This window comes from Castanea sativa, chromosome 1 (genome assembly GCF_040712315.1).
Source record: "Castanea sativa cultivar Marrone di Chiusa Pesio chromosome 1, ASM4071231v1".
NCBI classification, from domain to species: domain Eukaryota; kingdom Viridiplantae; phylum Streptophyta; class Magnoliopsida; order Fagales; family Fagaceae; genus Castanea; species Castanea sativa.
This window is the reverse complement of record NC_134013.1, coordinates 38,398,325-38,424,184: the sequence shown is the minus strand read 5'-3', so window position 1 is coordinate 38,424,184 and position 25,860 is coordinate 38,398,325. Positions and strand designations below refer to the sequence as shown.

The 25,860-nt window shown below is 34.0% G+C and overlaps 1 protein-coding gene across 1 annotated transcript; it reads right to left on the bottom strand.

Moving 5' to 3' along the window:
* Positions 1-5,903: 5,903 nt before the first annotated feature.
* LOC142626382 (uncharacterized) lies at positions 5,904-6,308 on the bottom strand. The gene has a single exon (XM_075800210.1). It carries the CDS (start codon positions 6,306-6,308, stop codon positions 5,904-5,906), a length of 405 nt encoding a protein of 134 aa, XP_075656325.1.
* Between the last annotated feature and the right edge of the window lie 19,552 nt (positions 6,309-25,860).

Below are 25,860 nucleotides of genomic sequence, written 5' to 3'. Positions count from 1 at the left end.
CTGTGCATGTTGGAGGTGGCTATAAGGAATGATTAGAGTATAAGCTCACTGCAAGACCTCATTTTTATCATCTCACATTTTAGAAAAAAGAGAACCTTTGCCTTTGAGCCTAAACACTCTCATCATTTCTTCTCCATTTCTCTCAACCTTGACACCCTTAAGTGAGATTTTTATTCCCTTCATCTCATATATACATAGTAGACCCTTGTGAGGTATGAGTGGTGCTATGGAAACTTAGGGTGTTCTCTTAAATCCAATCTTATTGATGGTTATTCATTGGTGGTTAAACAGAGGTGTCTCCAAGAAGCTAGGTGGAGAAAGGACTTAGCATAGTTGATTGCTAGTTAGAGCTTGGAGGGCTCAAGTACATTAGGGATATGGTCTTAGAGGGTTCATAGTGTCTAATGTATTGCAACTATCCAACTAATAGATATTTTTTGATGATGTGGTCAGGGGAGAGATTTTTCCAACCAGAGGCTCGGGTTTTGCTATTCCTAAACCCTTACTTATGTCTAGCTTTGGTTTGCATTATTTTCCGCATTTCCATATTTCTATTTACTTGCTTTTGTAATTAGTTTCTATATGCTTGTTATATGGAATTAAGTTAATCACTTATATTTGGCTAATTGTTAGTTTTAGAATAAAAATGATTAAGCTAATTAAAAATGGTTTTAGGGTTCTAAACATATGCTAGGGTGTGATTAGCATTTTTCAGCATGTTTCTCATTGAAATATTTGATCCTTTGATGCAAGGTTGCTTAATATGTCCAACACTCACCACATTCACAATGATATCTAGGCATTATAGGGATATTTATGTACTTATTTTCATATATAACAATAATACAATGTATGATTTAACAACAATAAATATAATGCATAATATATATATATATATAGAGAGAGAGAGAGAGAGAGAGAGAGAGAGAGAGAGAGAGAGCTAATAGCTGGACATGTTTTGACTCGTTCATGTATTGTGTCATAGTCAACAAATTCAAATCTATAACATTGTATATTGACTTCAGTTTCATTTAATTCCATAATGCTAGTTTTCAATATGAAAATGATCTTGCACTCATTTTGAATTGGTTTATACAATTCATTGCCATCAACCACTTCAAAATAAGATAATTCATATAATTATCCTTCTTGTAGAAGATGCTTGAACTTTTTAGTAATATTATTTCAAATGACAGCATGTATTGTATTTTTCTGCAAGTAAAGTGCGTTAGTTTCATATAGATAAAGTACATAGTTTATAGCAATCAAACAATATTAAAAGAGATAAAAGAAAAAATATATATGCTCATCAATCAAAAATCATATCTAAACTAATAATTTCACTATTTTTTGTGTTGATTGCATCCCACATCCTTGATATACTAATATTGAATTTCCAAATTTCTTTTTGTTTGTTTTTATAAAGCTGATTATGGAGAGAATATTGTGTCATTTTTTGATCTCGAATCTCTACTTGTATAGATTATTCAATATGAAACATTATAAAAATTCAAACTTTTATTCGAATAGTACTCCATAAAATAAAGACTACGTAGCAAATATAATACAAAAGAATTCAACCCTAGAGTTTATAAATATTATAAATATAGAAAGCAAACCAAAAACTACCCTTTGAGTTGTGGAAACTCATGTACCACAAAGCAAAGCAGTATACTTTCTCATAAATAAAAAAATAAACATTCTATTAGATTACACATGGTTCTCAATATATATATCACCACTAAATCATATAAAATTGTTTGTTATCTCTATTAATTGGTTCCTTGACTCAGATTGCAGGGTCGAACCAAGATAGTTTGAGGCCTAAGGCGGAAATTTTAAAGAAGCCTTTTACTCTAAATATCAATTAAATAATATTTAGTTTTTTATTATATTTTTTTATTTCAAATCTATTATGTTAAGCACCTAGAGAATTGAGTAGAGTTGTAGACTCTAGTAGATCACTTCGAGGGGATTTGGGCCTCCATAAGAAGAAAGACAAAGATAGAGGACTAGAGAGAGAGAGAGAGAGAGAAAGGAGTGTAATCTTAGTGTTATTCCTTCTATCCATCAATACCATCCATTCTGTCCCTTTTATACAAGTAAACCTAGCTTAACTAACTAATAGAATGATTAGCAAAGCAACCCATTTAACCAACTAATTCCCTAACTAACCCACTGGTGATTAAGGCCAGCTATCACAAGAGAGTAATACAACTAACTGAGGTGTCTAACATTACCCCCTCCATTCAAAACACCTTGCCCATAAGGTAAGGGAAAGAGAGTTGGAGGTGATGCAGGGATTTCCAAGTAGCATCTTTAGGAGGGGAGCCCTTCCACTGCACTAAGACTTCAGTGATAATTCGGGTCCTTAAGGTCTTGGTTCTTGTCTGCAACATAGCAATAGGTTCTGAAAGTACTTGCCCTTCCTCATCAATTGGTGGCAATGTGGGTAGTGGGGTGACATGTTGACCCAACTTCAACTTAAGACAGGAAACATGGAAAACAGGATGGATTTTGGACTCAAGATGCAAGGCTAACTTGTAAGAAACTATGCCAATCTTCTACAATACCTAAAAGGGGGCCAAAATATCGTGGTGACAACTTCCACATACCTTTATAAGCCAAAGTCTTCTGCCTATAGGGTTACAGCTTCAAGAAAACCCAATCTCCTACTTGAAAAACCTATCCTGTCTGTGCTTATCTGCATAGAACTTCATTCTATCTTGAGCAGCAATCAAATTACCCTTGAAAGTATCAAGCACAACTTTTCTTTGGCTAAGAAGGGTATCTAGAGCATCCATTCTAGTAGTTCTAGGTATGTAAGCTTGAAGCTTTGGAGGAGGAAAGCCATATAAAGCCTCAAAGGGTGTCAATTTCAAGCTGGTATGAAAGGAAGTATTGAACCAGAACTCTGCTAAAGGAAGCCATTCTGCCTAATGATGAGGTCTATCACTGGAAAAGGCTCTTAAATATTGTTCCAGGCTTTTATTGACAATCTCTGTTTACCCATCTGATTGAGGGTGATATGCAGTGGACATGGCCAAATCAGTACCCTGAAGCCTGAATAACTCAAACCAAAACAAGGATGTGAAAGTAGCATCCCTATCACTCACTATGGAAGCAGGCATCCCATGTAACTTGAATATGTGAGACATATATAGAGAAGCAATCTTGGCAGCAATATAAGGGTGGGAAACAGAGACAAAATGGGCATACTTAGTCAACTGATCCACCACTACCAAGATAACTTTAAAACCCAGAGACTTAGGAAGCCCTTCCACAAAATCTAGGCTTACATCAGTCCAAGGTGTAGTAGGAATGGATAATGGCTGAAGTAAACCAACTGGAGAAGAAGTCTCAGATTTTATTCTCTGACATACATCACAATTCTTAACAAATTTCTTGAGGCCAGATTTCATACCTTGCCAAAAGAAATCTCTTTTAGCCCTTTGGTAGGACTTTAAGAACCCTGAGTGACCAGTTAAAGGACTGTTGTGGACATGATGCAAGATCTAGGGATTAAGAGAACATGGTGGACCAAGATAGAACCTACCCTTGTAAAAAAGTATGTCATTTTGGAAGGTGAAACCTTTAGGTGAAGCACCATCTTAGATAGAATGAATGATTTGTTGAATAGACACATCCTAAGAATAACTATCCTTAAGAATGTCCAACCAAGTAGGGCCTAGAATTGATAATAGGAACAAACAACAAGTCTTGAGGCTGCCATTAAGTTGAGACAATTCAGATTGAAACTCAGACTATTTGGATAAGGCATTAGCCACTCTATTGTCATTGCCCTTCTTGTACTCCACCACAAAGGCATACCCCATTAGCTACTTCTGTTGAGCAGGTGTTGCAATTCTTTGGTCAAGCAGAAACTTCAAGCTTTGATGATCAATTTTGACTATAAAAGGCCTATCAAGAAGATAAGACCTCCATTTATGTACTGCAGTAGCCAAAACCAACAACTCAGTTTCATAAGTGGACAAATGTAAATTTTTACCCTTCAAAGCTTGACTGTGGAAGGCGATAGGCCTTTGACCCTGCATTAACATAGCTCCAACCCACAACCTGAGGCATCACACTCAATATTAAATGGTTTAGAAAAACCTGGAAGGGCCAATACAGGAGGATAAGTTACAGTTGGTTGAAAGCTACCAATGCCTTGTCACTCCATTGAAAAGAATCTTTCTTAAGAAGGTCAATCAGAGGTTGAGCAATAGTTCCATAGCTTTTAATAAACTTTCTATAGTAGCCAGTAAGTCCTAAAAAAACCTCTCAAGGCTTTCACATTTGTTCGAATAGGCCATTGTACCATAGTAGAAGTTTTTTTAGGATTTGCCCTAACACCCTCTCCAGAGATAATGTGACCCAAATATTCCACCTCATTGCAACCAAAAACACACTTTGACATTTTAGCATAGAGCTGATGAGTGAGTAAAACTTCTAACACAGTTCTCAAGTGGGTCAAATGATTAGTCAAGCAACGACTAAAAACTAAAATGTCATCAAAGAAAACTAATACAAACTTCCTCAAATAAGGCCTAAAAATTGTATTCATCAAGGATTGAAATGTAGAAGGAGTATTGGTCAAACCAAAGGGCATCACTAAAAATTCATAGTGACCTTCATGGGTTCTAAAGGCAGTCTTTGGGACATCCTCACTCTTCGTACGGATTTGATAGTACCCTAACCATAAATCCAACTTAGAAAAAATGGAAGCACCTGCTAATTCATCCAGCAGTTCATCCACAATTGGAATTGGGAATTTATCCTTAATGGTAGCTTTATTTAAAGCCCTATAGTCTATGCACATCCTCCAACTACCATCATCTTTTCTCACAAGCAGAATTGGTGAAGAAAAAGGACTTTGACTTGGTTGTATAGAGCCTATTTTTAGCAATTCATTTACAATTTTTTCAATTTCAGACTTTTGGAAGTAGGGATACCTATATGGTCTTTCACATACTAGTTAAGAGCCTTCCTTTAAAGTGATACTATGCTCATGTCCTCTGATGGGTGGCAAACCTGATGGAATTTCAAAAACCTTGGAAAACTCATTCAACAAATCAGACAAGGCTGATGGGATTTGAGGCTGAACTTCTATAGCAGGATTGGCAGGAGAAAGTTGGAGGACCAGTCCTTTTCTTGCTAAACCATTGAGGAATCTATCAGCTTCCAAAATAGTGGAATCACTAGGCTGTAGACCTTGCAAAAAACACTGCTTTACCCAGATAAACAAACTTCATAGTCAATAGGTGAAAGTTCTAGCTAATCTCCCCTAAAGTACTCAACTAGTGAGTGCCAAGAACCACCTCACACCCCCCCAAATGGAGCACATTGAAGTCCACAACAAACCTATACCCTTAAACAGAAAAAGGAACCTTATGACAGACTCCAAGAGTCTTAATAATAGTGCCATCTGCCACTTTAACCTCTAATATCTGAGAGGTATCAAGTTGTAACTGTACAGAAGGCAACACAGAAGCATCCAAGAAGTTATGAGTGCTCCCAGAATCAATAAGAGACACCACATCTTGATTCTTGTTTTTTCCCTTTACTCTCATGGTATTTGAAGATGGATTACCTATTAAAGCATATAAGGTAATCTCAGCAGAGTTATCTACACCACCATCTTGAGGTCCTAACACTACCTGATCTTCATTTATCTCCACCAATTGTATACTAGGGGGTTTGGAGTCCACTTCCATGGTTAACCCTTCTAGTAAGAATAATTTTACACCCTTAAATTTATGCCCAACCTGCCACTTCTCATCACAGTCATAGCACAACCCTTGTTTCTTCCTTTCTTCCATTTGTGCACTAGACAACCTTTGCAAAGGAAACTTAATTCTTGATTCAGCCTTAGCTTCCAATTTAGGTGGTAAACCCAAGATTTAAGCCTTCCCAGTACTAGCCACATTCCTAAACCCCCTCCTACTACTAAGTAAGTATTCTTCTTGAATTTTAGCTAACCCAAAAGCTTCATTCAGAGACTTAGGAACTAACATCCTAACTAGTAACCTTATCTCATCCTTTAAACCAATCAAAAAACAACTCAATTTATGAGACTCAGACAACTTAGTGATTCTATTAGATAGAATTTCAAAGTTACCTTTGTAAGCCGCCATAGAAGAAACTTGTTTGAGTCGCGTAAGTGCCTCTATAGGATCATCATAAGCTGTAACCCCAAATCGAATATGCACAACCTTAACAAACACCTCCCAACTTACGAAGCCCCCAGCTTGTTTAGCATCTTGGAACCAAATCAAAGCATCTCCATCTAGGTGATATGAAGCCATGATTACCCTTTGATGCTCTAGGATATGAAAAAAATTGATTTGCCCAATAAACCCAACAAGTTGGATCTTCACCTTGAAATCTTTAAAATTCGAGCTTCAAACTCTTGATAGGGCTTATCAACAATGGTTCCTGGGCAACAGTGTTACTGGTAGTGTTAACCAAGTAACCCCTTGAGCTTGAAGATTGTTGGCGTTTCTCTTTAGACTCAACCCATTTCTGCATGAAGGTAGTGAGAGTTTGTAACTATTTTTGGATTCCTTGTAAAGTTTGCTTGTGGCTATCAGTAACTTTGGATAAAGCTGCAATCTTTTCAGAATTTTGAGAATTTGATCATATTTCAGTCATGGTGGGAAAATTGTGGATCAATGCTTTGATACCAAATGTTAAGCACTTAAATAATTGAGTAGAGTTGTAGACTCTAGTAGATCACTTCGAGGGGGTCTGGGCCTTTAAAAGAAGAAAGACAGAGATGGAGGACTAGAGAGAGAGAGAGAGAGAAAGAGAGAGTAGTGTAATCTCAGTGTTATTCCTTCTATCCATCAATACCATCCATTTTGTTCCTTTTATACAAGTAAACCTAGCTTAGCTAACTAACTAACAGAATGATTAGCTAAGCAACCCATTTAACCAACTAATTCCCTAACTAACCCACTAGTAATTGAGGCCAGCTATCACAAGAGAGTAATACAACTAATTGAGGTGTCTAACATATTATTAATTCATACTTATTAATATGACTAATTCACCCAAAGTGAGCTAATGATACTAACTATATAGGTTTTATAAACTACCAATCACCAATTAAAAAAAATATTCAAACATTCATTTATTGTACTGTTTAAATGACACCGATCATATTACTTTCACATTAGTTTATAAGTTTTTTGTCGTAAAATTTGTATGAGCTTTAGCATTTTTCATTTACTTAATGGAGATTAGGTTGCATTTCTATTAATTCATATGTGTGTGTGTGTGTGTGTGTGTGTGTGTGTGTATTAGAGAAAATGTTAAACTTACTATAAATTTTATTATAAAAAGCTTGCAAACTGACGTAGCAATGAGGTAACACTTCAACAAAAGAATAAATGAGTATTGAATTACTTTATGTGATTAGTGACATATCAATTTATACGACTTATGTAATAAAACTTCTAATATACTACCATAACTCTAATATTTTAGGCCTTGGAAAAAAATGTACCCTAACTCACATTTTTTCTTTAATTAAAAAAAAAAACCCTTATTGGCCCCATATTTGGGGGCCTTTCCATGGTCTTAGGCCACGGCCTATATGGCTTAGGCCTAGGGCCAGCCCTGTCAAATTGGTAAACTTCCTTGTACACAATATTTTTTGTTTCAAGATATTTTTTTAGTCTCATTATTATTGATGAAGAATTTCAATCCATTTTTACTTGTAACCCTAGATACAACAACATATAATTTCTCCTGACTAAAAACAGGTCTTAGCAAATGCACTCCAACATGTTTCAATAACTATCTCTGACTCTTATTTATTTTCATTACAAAACACACTGAAATTTGTAATTTTCTTTTCTTTAAAAAAATGGCCACTTTGAATAACTTTGAGATAATGTTATCCTCGGAATGGACATATGCACACCTATATTAGCGCCAATGATGAGTTTTGCTTCTATAACCCATGTAACCAATCTTGTTATAATGAGTCTTGTTCCATTACTAAGACCTTCGTTTTGATTCAAATTTTTAAACAACATTATAGGCAAAACTACCTTAAATGTCAATTTATGATTCGGCAATCCTAGAAATCTTAACGTGTTAAAAAATTCAACAGTATACAAAACATCTAGGTCAACAACATTTGATGATGTAGTCATTTAAATATTCCCAATGTAGTCATTTAGTTCTTCAACAACTTCATTTGTAGGGGAAAAAGTTGACCTATCTTGTAGGTAACTTGGATATGTGTATTTACTTTCCAAACCAAGATAAGTATTGTCAATAATATTTTGCATTGAATTCTCTGAATGTTGGATATTTAGATCATTTGGAATTGTAATGTTGTTATCCCCATCTCCTTCTTCCAATTCACCATTACCTCTTTTTAGAATCCACTCACTAAAGTCCTTTATAAACGATGTTTTTATTCCACTCATATTGTTTTGCATAAGTCTGTAGACACCACATTTTGCACCTCCCATTTGACCTGACTCATATTGCATTGCATATCATCACCATTTCATGTCTCCAAGGTAAGACTGTGGTTTTGATAGTTTAATCTCCAAATACTTTTCATAAAACAAATATTGAGATTATAACGATCAAAACGATAGTTCATGAGCATTAATCGAAGCATCAAATTAGAAGATATCAAATAAACAAAATTTAACGGTAAGGTGCATTTGCATAAATTAGACTCCGACCATATGTGAGTATTATCTATTAGTTTTGATTAGCCTATTTTTAGACTAATTTAAATTAGACAATGTGTTGTGATCCTATTGGCTGGAAGAAGGGTTTATGGTAACGTTGCATGCATCGGATTTAATCCAGGTCAAAGTATTTAGTGATTCCTTGAAAAATAAGTAAAAATTGATTAATTAATCGAACATATTTGGAATTAATTTGTTGAACTTAAGGATCAAGAAAATCAAAAAAGAAAGTCAAAACTCAGAGGAAATTAGATCTAAAGTGAAAACAGAAACAAAATAACCGAAAAAAGAAAAGATCATGGAGATCTGGAACCAAGTGTCAATCGACACTTGGACCAAAATCTCCAGATTTTCTTCCCTTTTTCTACTTTGGCTTGCTCCCCACTCAATTTGACATTGCACCCCATGTTTTCCTTTTAGAAAATCTGAATTTTTAAGTTCCACATTGCCTAGATACCTAGTCCTAGCTCCCCCACTCCTAGTATAAATACCCCTTTCACCCCCAGTTCAAAGGATCTGGGAAATCCCTTCAAAAATCTCTTAAGGTTCAGAATTCTTCTCTCCCTCTTGAGGCATTGCTTAGTTTGTGAGGTATTGGAGTGCTATGCATGGTGGTAAGGTTTCTAAACCTTCATTTCTTTTATTTTATTTTATAGATAAAGCATGTTTTTAATTTCTAGGTTTTTCACATGCTCCTGTTTGTTAGCAAGTTATAGATCTAGGATGCTCTTAGTCTCACCATGATTAAGGTTTTCAATTCAATTAACATGTTCACATGCTTTAAGGTTTTCCTTCACATGTTCACATGCTCTTAGATTAGGGTTTGTCACACATCACACACATATTTACCATCTCTTTCAATATCCAATATGCATGCCTAAGAATAGGATGTGAACAATAGTCTTTAGAGCAAGTGGGAGATTGTTAGGATGTGTGCCCTTAAATCCTATTGTATGATGCTATGTATGACATTATGTATGACTTAATGTTGTGTTTAATAAAGTTATTTTATTATTATCTAAAATAATGGTAACATGAATATTGAGACATTATCATATAATCCATGAGATGCATAGTATGTGATTTATGTGAAAAATCACAGAAGATATAAATCACAAGTTCTTTGTAAAATTAGAATTGTAGTTCGTAGTCAGTGATGAAATTGAACATTTCATCTGCGAAGATTATAACATATCAACTAAGATGATTTGTCTTGATCATGGAAATGGAGATTTCTAGTTGGTATGTTGATATGTTTTAAGAGTTAAGACATATTGAACTGGACCGCTGTGAGATTTATTATTCTTCTAACGACTGTTAAATGAATAATAAACTCACGACTTATATTTACATGAACTCTTAATCCTGAGAGGATAACTGACCTAATCATGAAGTGTAGGTTGCTTTGATATATCAAGAGTGAGATCTATAGTTACGGTCAAAACCTCAGTATGTTGGGCAACCACATTTAGTGTTGATGGAACATATATTCTCAAGATAGAATTCATAATCTCTTAACGGAGATACAAAATATTCCCTTGAGAAAAGTTTAATGAGTTTGGTTATTCAGAGAGTTAGGCCTAACCACTTTAGTAAGGAGTTACTAAAGTATATATTTATGGAATTAGATTTCATAAATATATGATGAAAATTTTTAAAGGATTAAACCGGGTACTCAAGGAATTAAGATGAAGCAATCTACAAAGTGGCAATCTACATTCATGACTTTGTATTACTACGAATATTTTATGAAGGGGTTGCATATACAATAAAGTCTTGGGATATAATTTATAAATAAGGCCTAGAGTGCAATTATATTTATATAGTGGTATTAAATATAATTAATGGTAACTTTGGACTTGTCAAGAGTTGACAGAAAAGCCCAAGACCTATTGGAGCTAGTGTCTTATTGGTCCCTTTTGGTCTCACTCCAAGCCACACACTTAAGCCCAATTGGAAAGGCCCAAAAGGCTATTTCAATTAGATAATTAGTTAGATACAAAAAGAGAAACATACAGAATTTTCTGGTGTGAAAAATAATAACACTATTGTGAAAATGTGTGTATGTAAGTGTTAGACACTTTGACATTCTCCCTTTGAAAACTGATTGAGAGACTACACATCTTGGACATTAGTGGAATTTGAGTGAAGATTGAAAGTATTCCCAAGTGCTTCTAATCTTCGGTTTTGAAATTCACCAATCCAAGCTACACTCTCTTGTTCTTATATTCTGAAACTTACATAGTACATGTTAACATTTATGAATGAAGTAGATCCGTTATTTTTCCGCTGCGTATGTTTTGTATGCGATACAAACATGTATTTTTCCATCAAATGGTATCAAAGAGGTCCTCATTTTTGTATCTGTTTAACATGTTTTGAGTTTTGGAATTATTGACAATAGTTTCATGTTATTAGAAATTAGTTTTCTGCATGGTTGTTGAAATTATTGTTTGATAAAAACTAATATTGATGTTATGATGTTGTTTAATTTTTAGTTTAAGTATGTTAAACTGAACTTTAAGGCTATAGCATCAATGAAATTCAGTTTTGATATCAATTTCTATTCATTATGATCGTATGATGGTCATTTTGTTCATGAAAACGTTAAAAAAAATGTCTTAGAAAAATTCTGAAAAATTCAAAATTCGCGACACTCAATCGATCGAGGATCCGTCGAGCATCGATCGAGCTAGCAGGAGTTTTCTCGACCGATCGAGGATCTGTCAAAGCATCAATCAAGCTTCGGGGAATTTTTCTTGATCGATCGAGAATCTGTCGAGGATCGATCGAGTAGCCAGAACTTTTCTCGATCAATCAAGGTACATTCTCGATCGATCAAGGACTAAGGGTATAGAATTTTTTCTAAGTGTTTTTTACCTATATAAAGAGCAAGGCAATGTGTAATTTGTTTATGCATGTTTTAAATTAAAAACCTTTATTTTAAAACATCTAGTGGGAGAGAGATACAAGGGTAGGATCTCACGGCTTACATTGTTAATTCATAGTAGTGTGAAATATATACTTTGTCTTTACCTCGAGCTTAGCATTCCATGTGGAGAGTATTTATTTCATGGTCCTACAAGATTGAATTTCCTGGTTATAGTGGTTTGATTAAACACCTTGTCTTAGTTTCGAGCTTTGCATTCCATACGAAGGGTGTTTGTATCATGGTACTACAAAATAAGCCTGTTAAAGGGATGAAATGTGGCTACACATGATTCTAGACAATGGTATACACTAGACTAAGTATTATAGTATCCTCTATACTGAGTTCTTACTATTATTACTTAGAGGCTAAATGTAAAACGGCATATTATTAGTGTTTGATAAGAGTTATCATGATAGCACTAATAATGAGAATAGTTCTCAATCAATCATAGTATTTAATGTTCACTCTATGCTAAGGGATATTGAATATGAGATTGGGTTGTCGTTGCATATATTATATTGTGGTTTTATTAAAGTTCCATACTATATGTTTATATGCTAAACTGATAATGTCCAATTTACTTATCATATTCATGTTTATTATTTTCATATTTGAACATAGCATCATTTAGTCCGCTTGTTTCTATTCTTAATCAAAACAAACTGACTGGAAAATAAATTTGGACATTGTTTTAACTGCTGAAGAGCACAAATATGTGCTTACTCAACCATGTCCTAGCTTTCCTTCATTAGATGCTCCTCTTGAGGATAAATAACGATATGATTGTTGGCAGAAATCTAATGAGATGGCTAAGTGCTACATCCTAGCATCTATCTCAAATGTTCTACAGCATCAAATGCAGGATGTAGAACTAGTTTTGAACATTATGCTAAGTCTGAAGGAGATGTTTGGTGAGCAAGGCCATTCAGCAAGGCCATTCATCAAGGCAAGAAACCATGAGGCAAATTTATAATACCAAAATGGCTGAAGGTAGTTCAGTGAAAGAGCATTGTCTTACAATGATCTCTAATTTGAAAACATTAGAAGTTTTAGGTGCCGACATTGATGGAGAATCCCAAGTGGATATGATACTTCAGTCACTACCAAAATCATTCAAAGAATTCAGACTAAATTATAACATGAACAAATAGATTTATTTTTTGTCTGAATTAATGAATGAGTTAGTGGAGGCGAAATGCATCCGTGGTACTTCTAGTGTTGAAGCCAATATGGGTGAAGCCTCTACTTCTTAACCTAAGTCGAAAGGCAAGGGTAAGAAGAAGAAGAAGAAGAAGGACTTCACTAAGCAAGAGGGTAAGCAAATTGCCTTAGGGGTTGCCGACAAAGGAAAGAAGATCAAAGGAAAGTGTTTCCATTGTGGTGAGAAAGGACATTAGAAAAGAAATTATCCAAAGTTCAAAGCTGCCAAAAATAAGGGTATGAAAAGTTCCTTTCTTTTTGAAATATGTTTGGTACAGAATTCCACGGATTCTTGGTGTGTGGATTCAGGTTATACTAATCATATCTGCAATTCTTTGCAGGGGTTTCAGGAGACCAGAAAGCTGAATGAAGGGGAATTGTTTTTTACTTCGGCTGATGGGAGTAGAATTCTGGTTGTAGCTGTTAGTGTTGTTAATTTATGCTTTGAGTCTAGGGTTTTAATATTGCAAGACTGTCTATATATACCTAATGTTCGTAGGAATTTAATTTCTGCAACTTATTTAGGTAAAGATGAATATTGTGTTATCCTTAAAGACAATATTGTAATAAAGAAGGGTAAAGTGTTTATTTGTTCTAGCAATATTATTAATGGTCTTTATATTTTAACTCCTAATAAGTATGAATTATTTTATTCTAAATTAGATAATAATTCATATGTGAAATCACTAAAGAGAAAGTTTCCTTCTACTAGTGAAGCATATCTTTGACACTTGCGTTTGGGTCATATTAATTTAAACAGAATTCAAAGACTTATCAAAGATAGACTTTTAAGACCCATGGACTTTGATGGTTTTTTAGTTTGCGAATCTTGTTTGGAAGGTAAAATGACCAAACGACCTTGTAATGCAAAAGGTAGAAGAGCCCAAGATTTGCTAGAACAAGTACATTCAGATGTATGTGGTCCTATGTCGATCCAAGCAGGAGGTGGCTATGAGTATTTCATTACTTTCACTGATGATTACTCTAGATTTGGTTATGTGTACCTAATGAAATAGAAGTCCGAAGCTTTTGAAAAGTTCAAAGAGTTTAGGGCTGAAGTTGAGAATCAATTAGGTAAACACATAAAGGCCATTCGATCTAATCGAGGCGGCGAATACCTTTTTGGGGATTTCAAGGATTACTTGACTGAAAATGATATTATATCCCAATTGACTGCACCTGGAATTCCACAACAAAATGGTGTAGCAAAAAGAAGGAATAGAACTCTTTTAGATATGGTTAGATCCATGATGAGTTATTCAATTCTGCCAATTTCTTTTTGGGGATATGCCTTAAATACTGCAATGTATCTTTTGAATTTGGTACCTTCGAAGTTTGTTCCTAAAACACCTGTAAAGTTGAGGAATAGGCGTAAGCCTAGTATGAGACATCTCCACATTTGGGGTTGTCCAGCACATGTGTTGAAAGGAAAGTTTGACAAGTTACAATCTAAAACAGAAGTGGTATTTTTTGTAGGGTATCCAAAAGGAACTGTTGGAGGTTTATTCTATAGTCATAAGGATAATAAAGTGTTTGTTAGCACAAATGCCAAATTCTTGGAAAATAACTATATGAATAATTTTACTCCTAGAAAAAGAGTTGTCTTGGCTAAAATGAATGAACCTGTAGTTAAACAACCAATGGATGAAACTAGGGATAATGTGGTTGTATTAGATACACCACAAGATACTACTCATGATATGTCTAGTACACAAGTGCCTTGTAGTAGTGGAAGAATTGTTCGGCCCCCTATGAGATTTATAGGTTTGGGAGAAATTTATGAAGCTATCTCAGAAGAGGCTGAATCGGATCCCTACACTTATGAGGAGGCAATAAATGATATAGATGCATATCATTGGGTCCAAGCTATGAAATCTGAATTAGATTCTATGTATTCCAATCAAGTTTGGGATCTTGTAGAGGCCCCTAACGGCATTAAACCTATTGGTTACAAATGGGTTTACAAGAGGAAGAGAGAGATAGATGGAAAGGTTGAAACCTTTAATGCAATGCTAGTGGCGAAAAATGTATACACAAAAAGAAGGTATTGATTATGAAGAAACCTTTTCACCAGTTGCAATGCTTAAATCTATCAAAATTTTCTTATCCATTGCTGCTTATTATGATTATGAGATTTGGCAAATGGATGTCAAGACTACATTTCTTAATGGCAATCTTGAAGAAGAAATCTATATGATGTAACTAGAAGGCTTCATAGTAAAGAACCAAGAGCATATGGTATGCAAGTTGGAAAGGTCCATTTATGGACTTAAGCAAGCATCTAGGTCATGGAACATCATATTTGATCAAGCAATCAAGTCATTTGGTTTTGAACAAAATCTTGGGGATGAACCATGTGTGTACAAAAGACATAGAGATAAAGTAGTAATGTTCCTAGTGCTTTATGTTGATGATATTCTACTCATTGGAAATGATGTAGGAGTAATGTCATCGGTTAAAGTTTAGTTGTCAAGCCAATTTGATATGAAGGACTTGGGAGAAGCTAACTATATTCTAGGGATCAGCTAACTATATTCTAGATATCAAGCTTTGGTGAGATAGAAAGAATAAGATGTTAGGCTTGTCACAAGCTGGATATATAGATAAGGTTCTAGAACGGTTTAGCATGCAAAACTCCAAGAAATGATTACTTGCTTTTAGACATTGAGTTCCTCTGTCTGATAACCAAAGGCCTAAGACTCTTAAGGAAGAAAACATGATGAGACAAGTTCCTTATGCTTCTACAGTAGGAAGTCTCATGTATGCCATGCTATGTACTAGACTAGATATTTGTTATTCAGTTGGCATGGTTAGTCGATATCAATCAAATCTAGGGCCAAAACATTGGCAAGCTGTAAAGCATATTCTCAAGTATCTTAAGAAAACGAAAGATTATATGTTTGTTTACCGGTGTGAGGATTTTATTTCCACTGGCTATACAGATTCAGATTTTCAGTCGAATCTAGATTTCAGAAAATCTACTTCGGGTTGTGTATTCACCTTGGGAGATGGAGCCATAAGTTGGAGGAGTGTTAAGCAATCTTGTATTGCTGACTCCACCATAGAAGCTGAATATGTTGCTGCTTGTGAAGCAGCAAAGGAGGTTGTTTGGCTTAAGAAATTCCTTTCTGATCTTGGTATTGTGAAAATTGAGCAAGTTCCTATTACATTGTTCTGCGACAATAGTGGAGCGGTTGCACAATCCAAGGATCCAAGAAATCACAAGAAAGGAAAACACATAGAAAGGAAGTACCACATCATTCGAGACATTGTTGCTCGAGGAGATGTAGTTGTAGCAAAAATTGATGGTGCAAAGAATCTAACAGATCCCTTTACCAAAGTCTTGCCCCAAAGGACTTTCGAGTCACATTTGGAGGGGATGAGAGTTAGATTAGTGCACAATAGTCTTTAGGGCAAGTGGGAGATTGTTAGGATGTGTGCCCTTAAATCCTATTGTATGATGCTATGTATGACATTATATACGACTTAATGTTGTGTCTAATAAAGTTGTTTTATTATTATCTAAAATAATGGTAACATGAATATTGGGATATTATCATATAGTCCATGAGATGCATAGTATGTGATTTATGTGAAAAGTCACAGAAAATATAATTCACAAGTTCTTTGTAAACTCAAAATTGTAATTCGTAGTCGGTGATAAAATTGGACATTTCATCTGCGAAGACTATAACATATCAACTAAGATGATTTGTTTTGATCATGGAAATTGAGATTTCTAATTGATATGTTGATATGTTTTAAGAGTTAAGACATATTGAACTGGACCCCTTTGAGGTTTATTATTCTTCTAATGACTGTCAAATGAATAATAAACTCACAACTTATATTTACATGAACTCTTAATCTTGAGAGAATAATGAACCTAATCATGAAGTGTAGGTTGCTTTGATATATTAGGAGTGAGATATATAGTTATGGTCAAAACCTCAGTATATTGGGCAACCACATTTAGTGTTGATAGAACATATATTCTCAAAATGGAATTCATAATCTCTTGACGGAGATACAAAATATTCCCTTGAGATAAGTTTAATGGGTTGGTTATTCAGAGAGTTAAGCCTAACCACTTTAGTAAGGAGTTACTAAAGTATATATATTTATGGAATTGAATTTCATAAATATATGATGAATAACTTTAAATGATTAAACCCGGTACTCAAGGAATTAAGATGTAGCAATCTACAAAGTGGCAGTCTACATTCATAACTTTGTGTTACTACGAATATTTTATGAAGGGGTTGCATGTACAATAAAGTCTTGGGATATAATTTATAAATAAGGCCTAGAGTGCAATTATATTTATATAGTGGTAGTAAATATAATTAATAGTAACTTTGGACTTGTTAAGAGTTGACAGAAAAGCTCAAGACGCATTGGAGCTAGTGTCTTCTTGGTCCTTTTTGGTCATTCTCCAAGACACACATTTAAGGCCAATTGGAAAGGCCCAAAAGACCAGCCCAATTGGATAATTAGTTCGATACAAAGGAAGAAACATACAGAATTTTCTAGTGTGAAAAATAATAACACTATTGTGAAAAGGTGTGTATGTTAGTGTTAGACACTTTGACATTCTCCCTTTGAAAACTGATTGAGAGACCACACATCATGGGCGTTAGTGAAATCGGAGTGAAGATTGAAAGTGTTCCCAAGTGCTTTTGATCTTCAGTTTTGAAATTCACCAATCCAAGGTACACTCTCTTGTTTTTATATTCTGAAACTTACATCGTACATGTTAACATTTATGAATGAAGTAGATCCGTTATTTTTTCGCTGCGTATGTTTTGCATGCGATACAAACATGTATTTTTCCATCAAGATCAAGGGTTAGTAGATTAAGATTTTCCCTTATAATCTTCTCTTTTTATATTGTAACTAGGAATCAAAGCATTGTACTTTGTCTTAGATTGCATCTAGGACAAGAGCGATGTAATTTTTTAGTTATTATCCAAGAGATGCACAATTTCCAATTCATTAATAAGAATGATGCATTTTTTAATTTAGTTTCTTATTTTCTATATTCAAATAAGTAGTGACTCCATTGTAAAACCCTTGACCTAGGAGGTAGAAAAACAACCGTAAGACCACCTTACTGTCTCTTAAGAGGCAACCAACACGACTCCATCTCATTCACATGGGACAGCCCAAAACCATTGAAGGTTCAAGCCGGGGGTGCGGTCTCTCACAAAGTCTCATATTTGTTTGGAGTTTAAAAACATGACAATAATTCCATAAGTATGACTTATTAATTGTGGATTGGACAATAACTTCTCATCTTCCCTTTTTCACATCTGAAGTATTTGTCGAAAATCTCCACGTAGAATCACAACTTTACCACCAAAAGGTTTTTTTAGCATTTTAAGAATCTTTAATTTGTAGTATATCTTATAGTGTGCACAACAGCTTTGAAATAATTCATGTGTCATTGGTGCTTCATCCCAAGTATAATACTTGTGCTTAAAGGAAGTTCTACCGTTTGTGTTTTTTACTTTATATCACATGTAGAGTCATCATTTGCATTAATAGGAATGTGGAATTGTGAGTAAAGAGTCCTTCCACCAAAAAATAAATAAGTAGCAATCCCGAAAGAGGCAACAATAAGAGCAATTTTGCCTTTTGATCTTATACTAGCTAGAATGGTTCTATAAAGATACCTTTTTTTTTCTCGTTTCACCATACCTATAGACAAAATACATTCCCCCTCTTTTCGTATCAAAAACTTCCATTATAGAATTGTAGATTATTTTATGTTCATTGTTCAGGCTTAAAATCAGGATCTCATGTTCCTTTTTCAAACTTGATACATCATACGACATTTCTTCTTGAATAAGTCTATTCCCATTTTGAATAAGATCTATATCTAGCTGGGGCATTTAAGGATAATCTGTAAGTGATATTAAACCCATATTATTGGAGTATTCGTTCAATTTCATACAATCCATAAATTTTCAATTGTTTGTTTGATGAGTTAGTTCTTGGAATTGGAGGATACACCTTTCCCTATTAAGTATATCTTCTATATTAGTTTCCAATTGGATCCCCAAAGATTTAATGGATTGGCTACTTCACAAAACATTAGTATAGTAACAGATAGTTGACTTATCTGGTGCCCACTGGCCTAATTTGAAGGTTCAAATAGGAAATCATGTCATTCTTTGTTATCATCAAGAAGTCCAAGTGCATAACAGACATCCTTATAAGTTGGATAAGTAACATTGTTTACAGTCTTTAATTCTTCAAAGTTTCTTGGGCCTTTGATAATGTTAAGTGAAGTTCTCAAATAAAATCTTTCTCCACTTGAAGGATGTGCGTAATACACACTACCAAAACAATATTTAGATTTCTTTCTTTGTCATTGTTTGTCAAAATAATGCCATACCCATTGTGTAGGCAATTCAGCATAAGTGAATTCTTTAGTATCTTTGAAAACCTCATTTATTCATCTATTTCGTAAACTTTTTGTCTTCGATATCTTGTATTTGTAAAATATTTTCCAAGCTTATATTTTCTAGATAAATGATTGGATATTCATTTTCCAAATGAAAATTTAATCTTTCAATGGGTGGATATCGAAACTAAATTGGAAATTCAAATATTATCCAACATGCTTTGAAGCTAAAATATACCTACAGTCCAAATATGTTGGTCTATTGTCCATCACTCCCAACATCTGGCAAATTCTCTTATAAACAACGGTGGTTCTATCTGATCCCTAGTTTATATATTTAAACAAATATTTGATCTATTGAAATCTATTAAACCATTCTACATTCAATGTGATCGGTACTTCACAAATAGATTTAAAATATAAGGCATATCATATTGGTTATCCAAAATAATTTCATTCTTCTCTATAGTTCTTCCATTATTTCGCCTTCTATATATTGAGAAGCATTCTTCGTCAATTGTTGTTTTTTTCATAAAAATATCTATGAAAAATGTTTTGTACATTTATCATTCATTATACGCAGTGATTTTGGATTTGCAGATCCAGATGAACCATTCATCATAAATTATTTGACGGCTTCATAAGCAATCATGTCCTCATTTGGATATGGTATCTCAGTCATAATGATACGATCAATATCTGTTGGACTTGGACATTTATCCTTTGGATCTAGGGGACAACCCTTTTTTTTGGAATTTAATTGTATATACAATTGCAATAACTCTTCCAAAATGAGATTAATGCCCCAAATTATGTAATACTTCATTCAATCTTATTTTAAAAACCCTTGCTACAAAATCTGCTCAGTCCTCATATTTTTGGTCATCTATAGATTCCAAAAAATGAGTGGTTTCTAGTCATTTTAGATTGCAAATAAATGTAATAAATAAATCTAAATATCTTGCCTATTTGTATATAGCCATTCCAGCTTAATAATTTTGAAACATGATGACTTGAATTATTAGGCCCATGATGACTTGAATGATTAGGGTTTCTCTTCTTACAACCTTAATCATACATAAGGCTTATTTTGAAAGTCATTATACACGGAAACAAAGATCTAGAACTCATACACTTTGTAAGAAGTTATTGTATTTGTGAGCATTAGGGTAGAGCAGAGGATTGAAAATCCTCGTGTCACCGGTTCAAATTTGGTTCCTGGGACATGATTTATTTGTATGAGTACTTGTAACCAAGTGCTTCCTAATTTTCATCATTTATGAAGTGAAGAACTTTGTAGCCAACAACAATCAATCAAGTTGTTGGAGTTAGTTACGTACTATGATCCATGCAAAGGAGTTAGTCATAGATTGGATATATGTGCAACAAAGGAAAGAAGTTTGCTATGTGATCAAGTCAAATTGGGTATTGGAGTAACGGTTCAACTGTAGGTTGATATTTTGGAATAGGCCAGGATAGTGGTAAGATTCCTCATACTTGTAATCACTTGATTATTGATTAGTAGACTCTTGAGAATAGCGACCTTAAATTCACCCGGTGAGGTTTTTTCCTTGCAAGAGGTTTTCCCCATTTGTCAACAAATCACATTGTTAATTTATTTTCCACTACATATTAGTTATTTTGCATCTCTTATGACTCAAGCACCCATTCCCCAATGGTGATATCATTAAAGGGTTAATGATTGGTCAAAGGCCTAGCTAAGGAAACTATTTAAGTTGAAGGATGTTTTGGTGCTTTAAAAATATTGGAGGACCATAGCCTTTTGTATGCCAGTAAAGCTAGTAGAGTTATGTAAGGAAAGTATTTTATGGAAATACTTGTAGAGCTAATCCCATATTGCCTGGTAAAAGCCCTGCAACCCTACCCCCCCCCCCCCTTCTTAAGCTCTTTTCTCAAAACACAGAGAAGCCATTTTCAAATTAGTGATCCAAGAGATAGTTTTTCTTTTAAAATACCTTTAACTCAAAATTTTCTTGGCTAACTCCATTTCTTGGTCTAAGCCCTCTAGGAAAACATTGACTAACCCTTTGGGTTTCTATTTTATAGATTGGCAAAAGGTACTGTCAAAATCAAGCTCTAGGAGTTTCTTGTTTAAGGTAATTTCCTTGTTTTTCCTTAGTTTTTATCTTGTTTTATTGCTTTAATTTACTGCTTTAAGCTTAGGTTTATTGCTTTAGTAGTTAGTAGCATGCTAGGTTAGAGTAAACCCATAATACCCAGAATTGTTTGTTCTTTTTATTTTATTGCTTTTTAGTTAGTTTAAATACATGGTTTAGCTTCTGTTTATGTTAGATGACATGTTTTTGGGTTTGTGATCCATAGATAACATGTATTACATGCTTCGATTGCGTAGTTTGTTTAGATTAATGATTAGAATTTGAATGTACTTGAATATGAATATGAACATGCATATGTGTATGTGTATGGGTGCTGTGGCGTCTAACAATGGTAAGTACATGCATAAATACATGAATATGCATAGATTAATGAGATGAACATGATGAATGTAATGATTTGTTGGACATGGTTGTATGAATGTGATGATGAACAAGTTGATACCATGTGATATATGCTTGATGCCATGTGACATGAATGCATGTGATGATAAGGATGAGATGATGAGATATGATGATGTCTTGTGATGTGGATATTTGTAGACATGGCAATACGGGTCAGAATTTTTTGACCCGACCCGACCCAACCCGAAAAATACCTGACCCAAACCCGATTTTTTTGACCCAAAGCAAAAACGGGTTGACTCGTGACCCGATCCATTAAAAAAATTCGCTAAAAAAATATTTAAATTATATACTGATACTAGGTGCATAAAGCACCTAAATACTTCATATAAATATAATCATATAAAATTATAAACTAATAAAATATTGAATCAATTGTCATGTCATGACAATTGACAACTCACAAGCACAACACCTTACACGGTTACACCAACAGATCCATCTGTCCAACACATTACACAATGACAACATTGACAAGGCTTTGGCTGTATCACAACCATTCAAAAAAAAAAATCTCATTCAATGGTCATTGGTCAATGCTTGCTACCTAGCTGTAGTCCATTTCGGATTTTCAAAGCCAAACAAAGACACTAAATGACAAAATTCACAATACAAGTTTACAAACCCCTCTTCCTCAGTTCAGTACTTCAGCTTTACTCTCTGTCTTTCAGTTCTCATTTTCTCTTGCGCCTCCGGCCTGCACAAACCTGAAAGTTCCTCTTCCTCAATTTAGTACTTTAGCTTTACTCTCTGTCTTTCAGTTCTCATTTTCTCTTGCGACTTTGGCCTGCTCTCCACTGCTCTGCTTTCTCACTTCTCTCAGTTCTCTGTCTCTCGCCACCCACAGGCCACACGACCCACATAGCTGCTGACCCATTTAAGAAGAGCACAAATCATCAACTATGGTGAAGGTAAGTTAAATCATTTTTATCATTCTCTTAAATCCCTAAATATTTTTAGTTTTTGGATTGATTTTTTAATATTATGAATTTATGATTTAGCAATAATAATATAGTATAATGATCTGCCTCTGCTAACATTATATTTAATTGTTAGTGTGTTTAATCGTTGAATGAATGTGTCATTTGGATGAATGTGTCATCAAATATAGTATACTGCTCTGCCTCTGCCTTTGCCTCTGCTCTGCCTCTGTGTCATTTGGATGAATGTCTTATCACTTATGTAGAATGTAGTTATGTTCACAGTTTCTTTAGATGTTTTAAATAGACTAGAATTTTAATTTTAATTATATATTTTGCTTTGATAATTAGAGTACAGCGGCTTCACCGACTGTAAATTTGGAAAGTGATGATGATGCTACAATTATGGATACTTCTAATCCTTCACCATCTTTAAGAGTCAATTCAAAATCAAAGTTTAAGAAACCAAAAAGAGTTACAGGGAAAAATAAAAAGGAAAAACATCAAACTTCTCCAGTTTGGACTGAATTTGTGAAATTGCCTATTAATGAAGAAGAGATAAGTAAGGCTACTTGTCAATGGTGCAGGAAAACTTATTTGCCGGATAGTCATCATGGAACATCAAACTTGCATCGCCATCTTCTCAAATGCTTAAAATAAAATGTAGTAAAACAAGATGGTGAAGAAGAGGGTAGGGTGTTACAAAACAAGATAATTCAAGAAGAGTTTCGTGAGATTTTAGCGGAGGCTATTATTAAACATAATTTACCATTTAGCTTTGTTGAGTATGAGAGCATTAGAAAAGTTTTTAGTTATCTAAATTCAAATCTTTAACATATTTCTAGGAATACTTCAAAAGCTGATATTCTAAAACTTTACAAGAGAGAGAAGGATGGTGTTAAAAATAAGCTGAAATCAATTCCTGGTAGAATATGTTTGATTTCAGATTTATGGACCTCTGTTACAAGTGAGGGATATATTTGTCTTACAACACATTATGTGGATGAGAATTAGGAATTGAAAAACATCATCTTGAATTTTTTTCATATGCCACCTCCACACACGGGAACTCTTTTATACGAGAAAATTTTAAGTTTCTTGGAAGAATGGGGTATTGAGAAGAAAATATTTTCCATTACTTTAGATAATGCATCTAATAATGATAATTGCCAAGATTTCATAAAGAATGGGGGTTTATTGTTATGTGATGGTATCTTTTTCCATGTGCGTTGTGGTGCTCATATATTGAATCTTATTATTCAAGAAGGATTGAAAGTAATAGATGACTCGATGATTAAGATCCGAGAAACTATGAAATATCTTAAAGGATCAGAGAATAGAATGTGCAGATTTCATGAATGTGCAAAACTAGTTGGTATGAAGAGAACAAAGGGTTTACGTTTAGATGTGTGTACAAGATGGAATGCAACATATGACATGATTGACAGTGTTATGAGATATTGTTCTGTGTTGAACCGTTTAGTAGAGGAAGATGCTAATTTCAAGCATTGTCCATCAAGGGATGAATGAATTAGAGTTGAAAGGATAACTCAGTTTTTGAAACCTTTCTATGACATTACAACTCTATTTTCTGGAACTGATTACCCTACAGCAAATCTATATTTTCAAGGAGTGTCTCAAATTGAATTGCTCTTACTTGAAGAAATGGAGAGCCAAGATTCATTTATCAGTAATATGGCAAAACGAACGAAAGTTAAATTTGACAAATATTGGGATTGTTATAGTGTGGTGCTAGCTTGTGCCATTGTTCTTGATCCAAGGTATAAGTTGGATTATGTGGAGTATATTTTGAAGAAAATAGAGCCAATTGAGCACATTACTAAAATGAAGGTGGACAGCGTTGAGACTACATTGTATAAGCTTTTTTTAGAATATGAATGCCTCAAGCCTATGACCACTGTTTCATCTTGTGTTGGGAGTTCTAGTCATACTAGCAGTGCTGTGGATGATCCTGATGATGATGAAGATGAGGAAGATGATGTAAGTAAATTGCATTTTGTTTGGTATATGTTGTACTATGTTTTTTTAATAATAAAGATTGTAATGTTGTGTGGTATTATTTTTCATTGCAATTTTTTTTAATGGTTAGGAATTTGATCATTATGAAAGTGTTCATGGTACCAAAACAAAAAAATCTCAGTTAGACTTATATTTAGAAGAGTCTAGACTTAACAAAAAGGACAATCCAAAGTTGGAAGTTCTCTCTTTGTGGAAAGAGCATTACAATCGGTTTCCAAAGCTCTCTTTAATGGCACGGGATCTCATGAGCATTCCGATAACCACTGTTGCTTCTGAATCAAGTTTTAGCACTGGGAAAAAAATTCTTACTCCGTATTGATCACGTCTTTTACCTGAGAATGTGAAAGCTACGTTGTGTACTAAAAGTTGGCTATATGGATTTAGGGGTTATTTATTTTTTTTATAGTCATAATTATACAATTTTAATTCTTTATTGATTTGCTTTCATGGTACATTAAGTTATATTTAAATATTGTATTATAGATGAAGATGCTGACGAAATTGGCCAACTTGAGTTACAATTTGCAAGTATGAATATTTGCAGTGCTAAATCTGCTACCAACGTTGAGTAGATTGAGATTGATGTGTAATTTTTATAAAATATCTACTTATTCTTCTTTACTTAATATGTTACGTTTATTTTTAAATCTTTTTTGTTTAGTTTATTTTTCTAAGTAATCTAAATTTACTATTATTTTAATGCAATAGAAACATGTGCACTTAAGAAGACCGATAGCTTGCTACTTTGCTGGCTTACTTTTTTTGTTTGTTTTAAAATCTATCTCTTTTTGAAGATGTAAACTTGTAATTATATGCATTTTGACAGTGAACTATTAACATTGAAGACTTTTTCCATCATGAATTTATGACTATAAATAATTTTTGTTATGCTCAAAACTATTAGAATTGGAAGGATATTAACAAATGGCATTAAGTGCAATTCGTTTGCTTAATTGATTTTATTCATTCTCTCAAAACAGATTGTCATTGATTTGTTTTTCTAATTGAAAAAAAAAAAACATGTTTGAAAAATATGGGTCAACCCGACCCGTAACTCATTGACCCGTAACCCGATTGACCCGTTTTGACCCGTGACTTA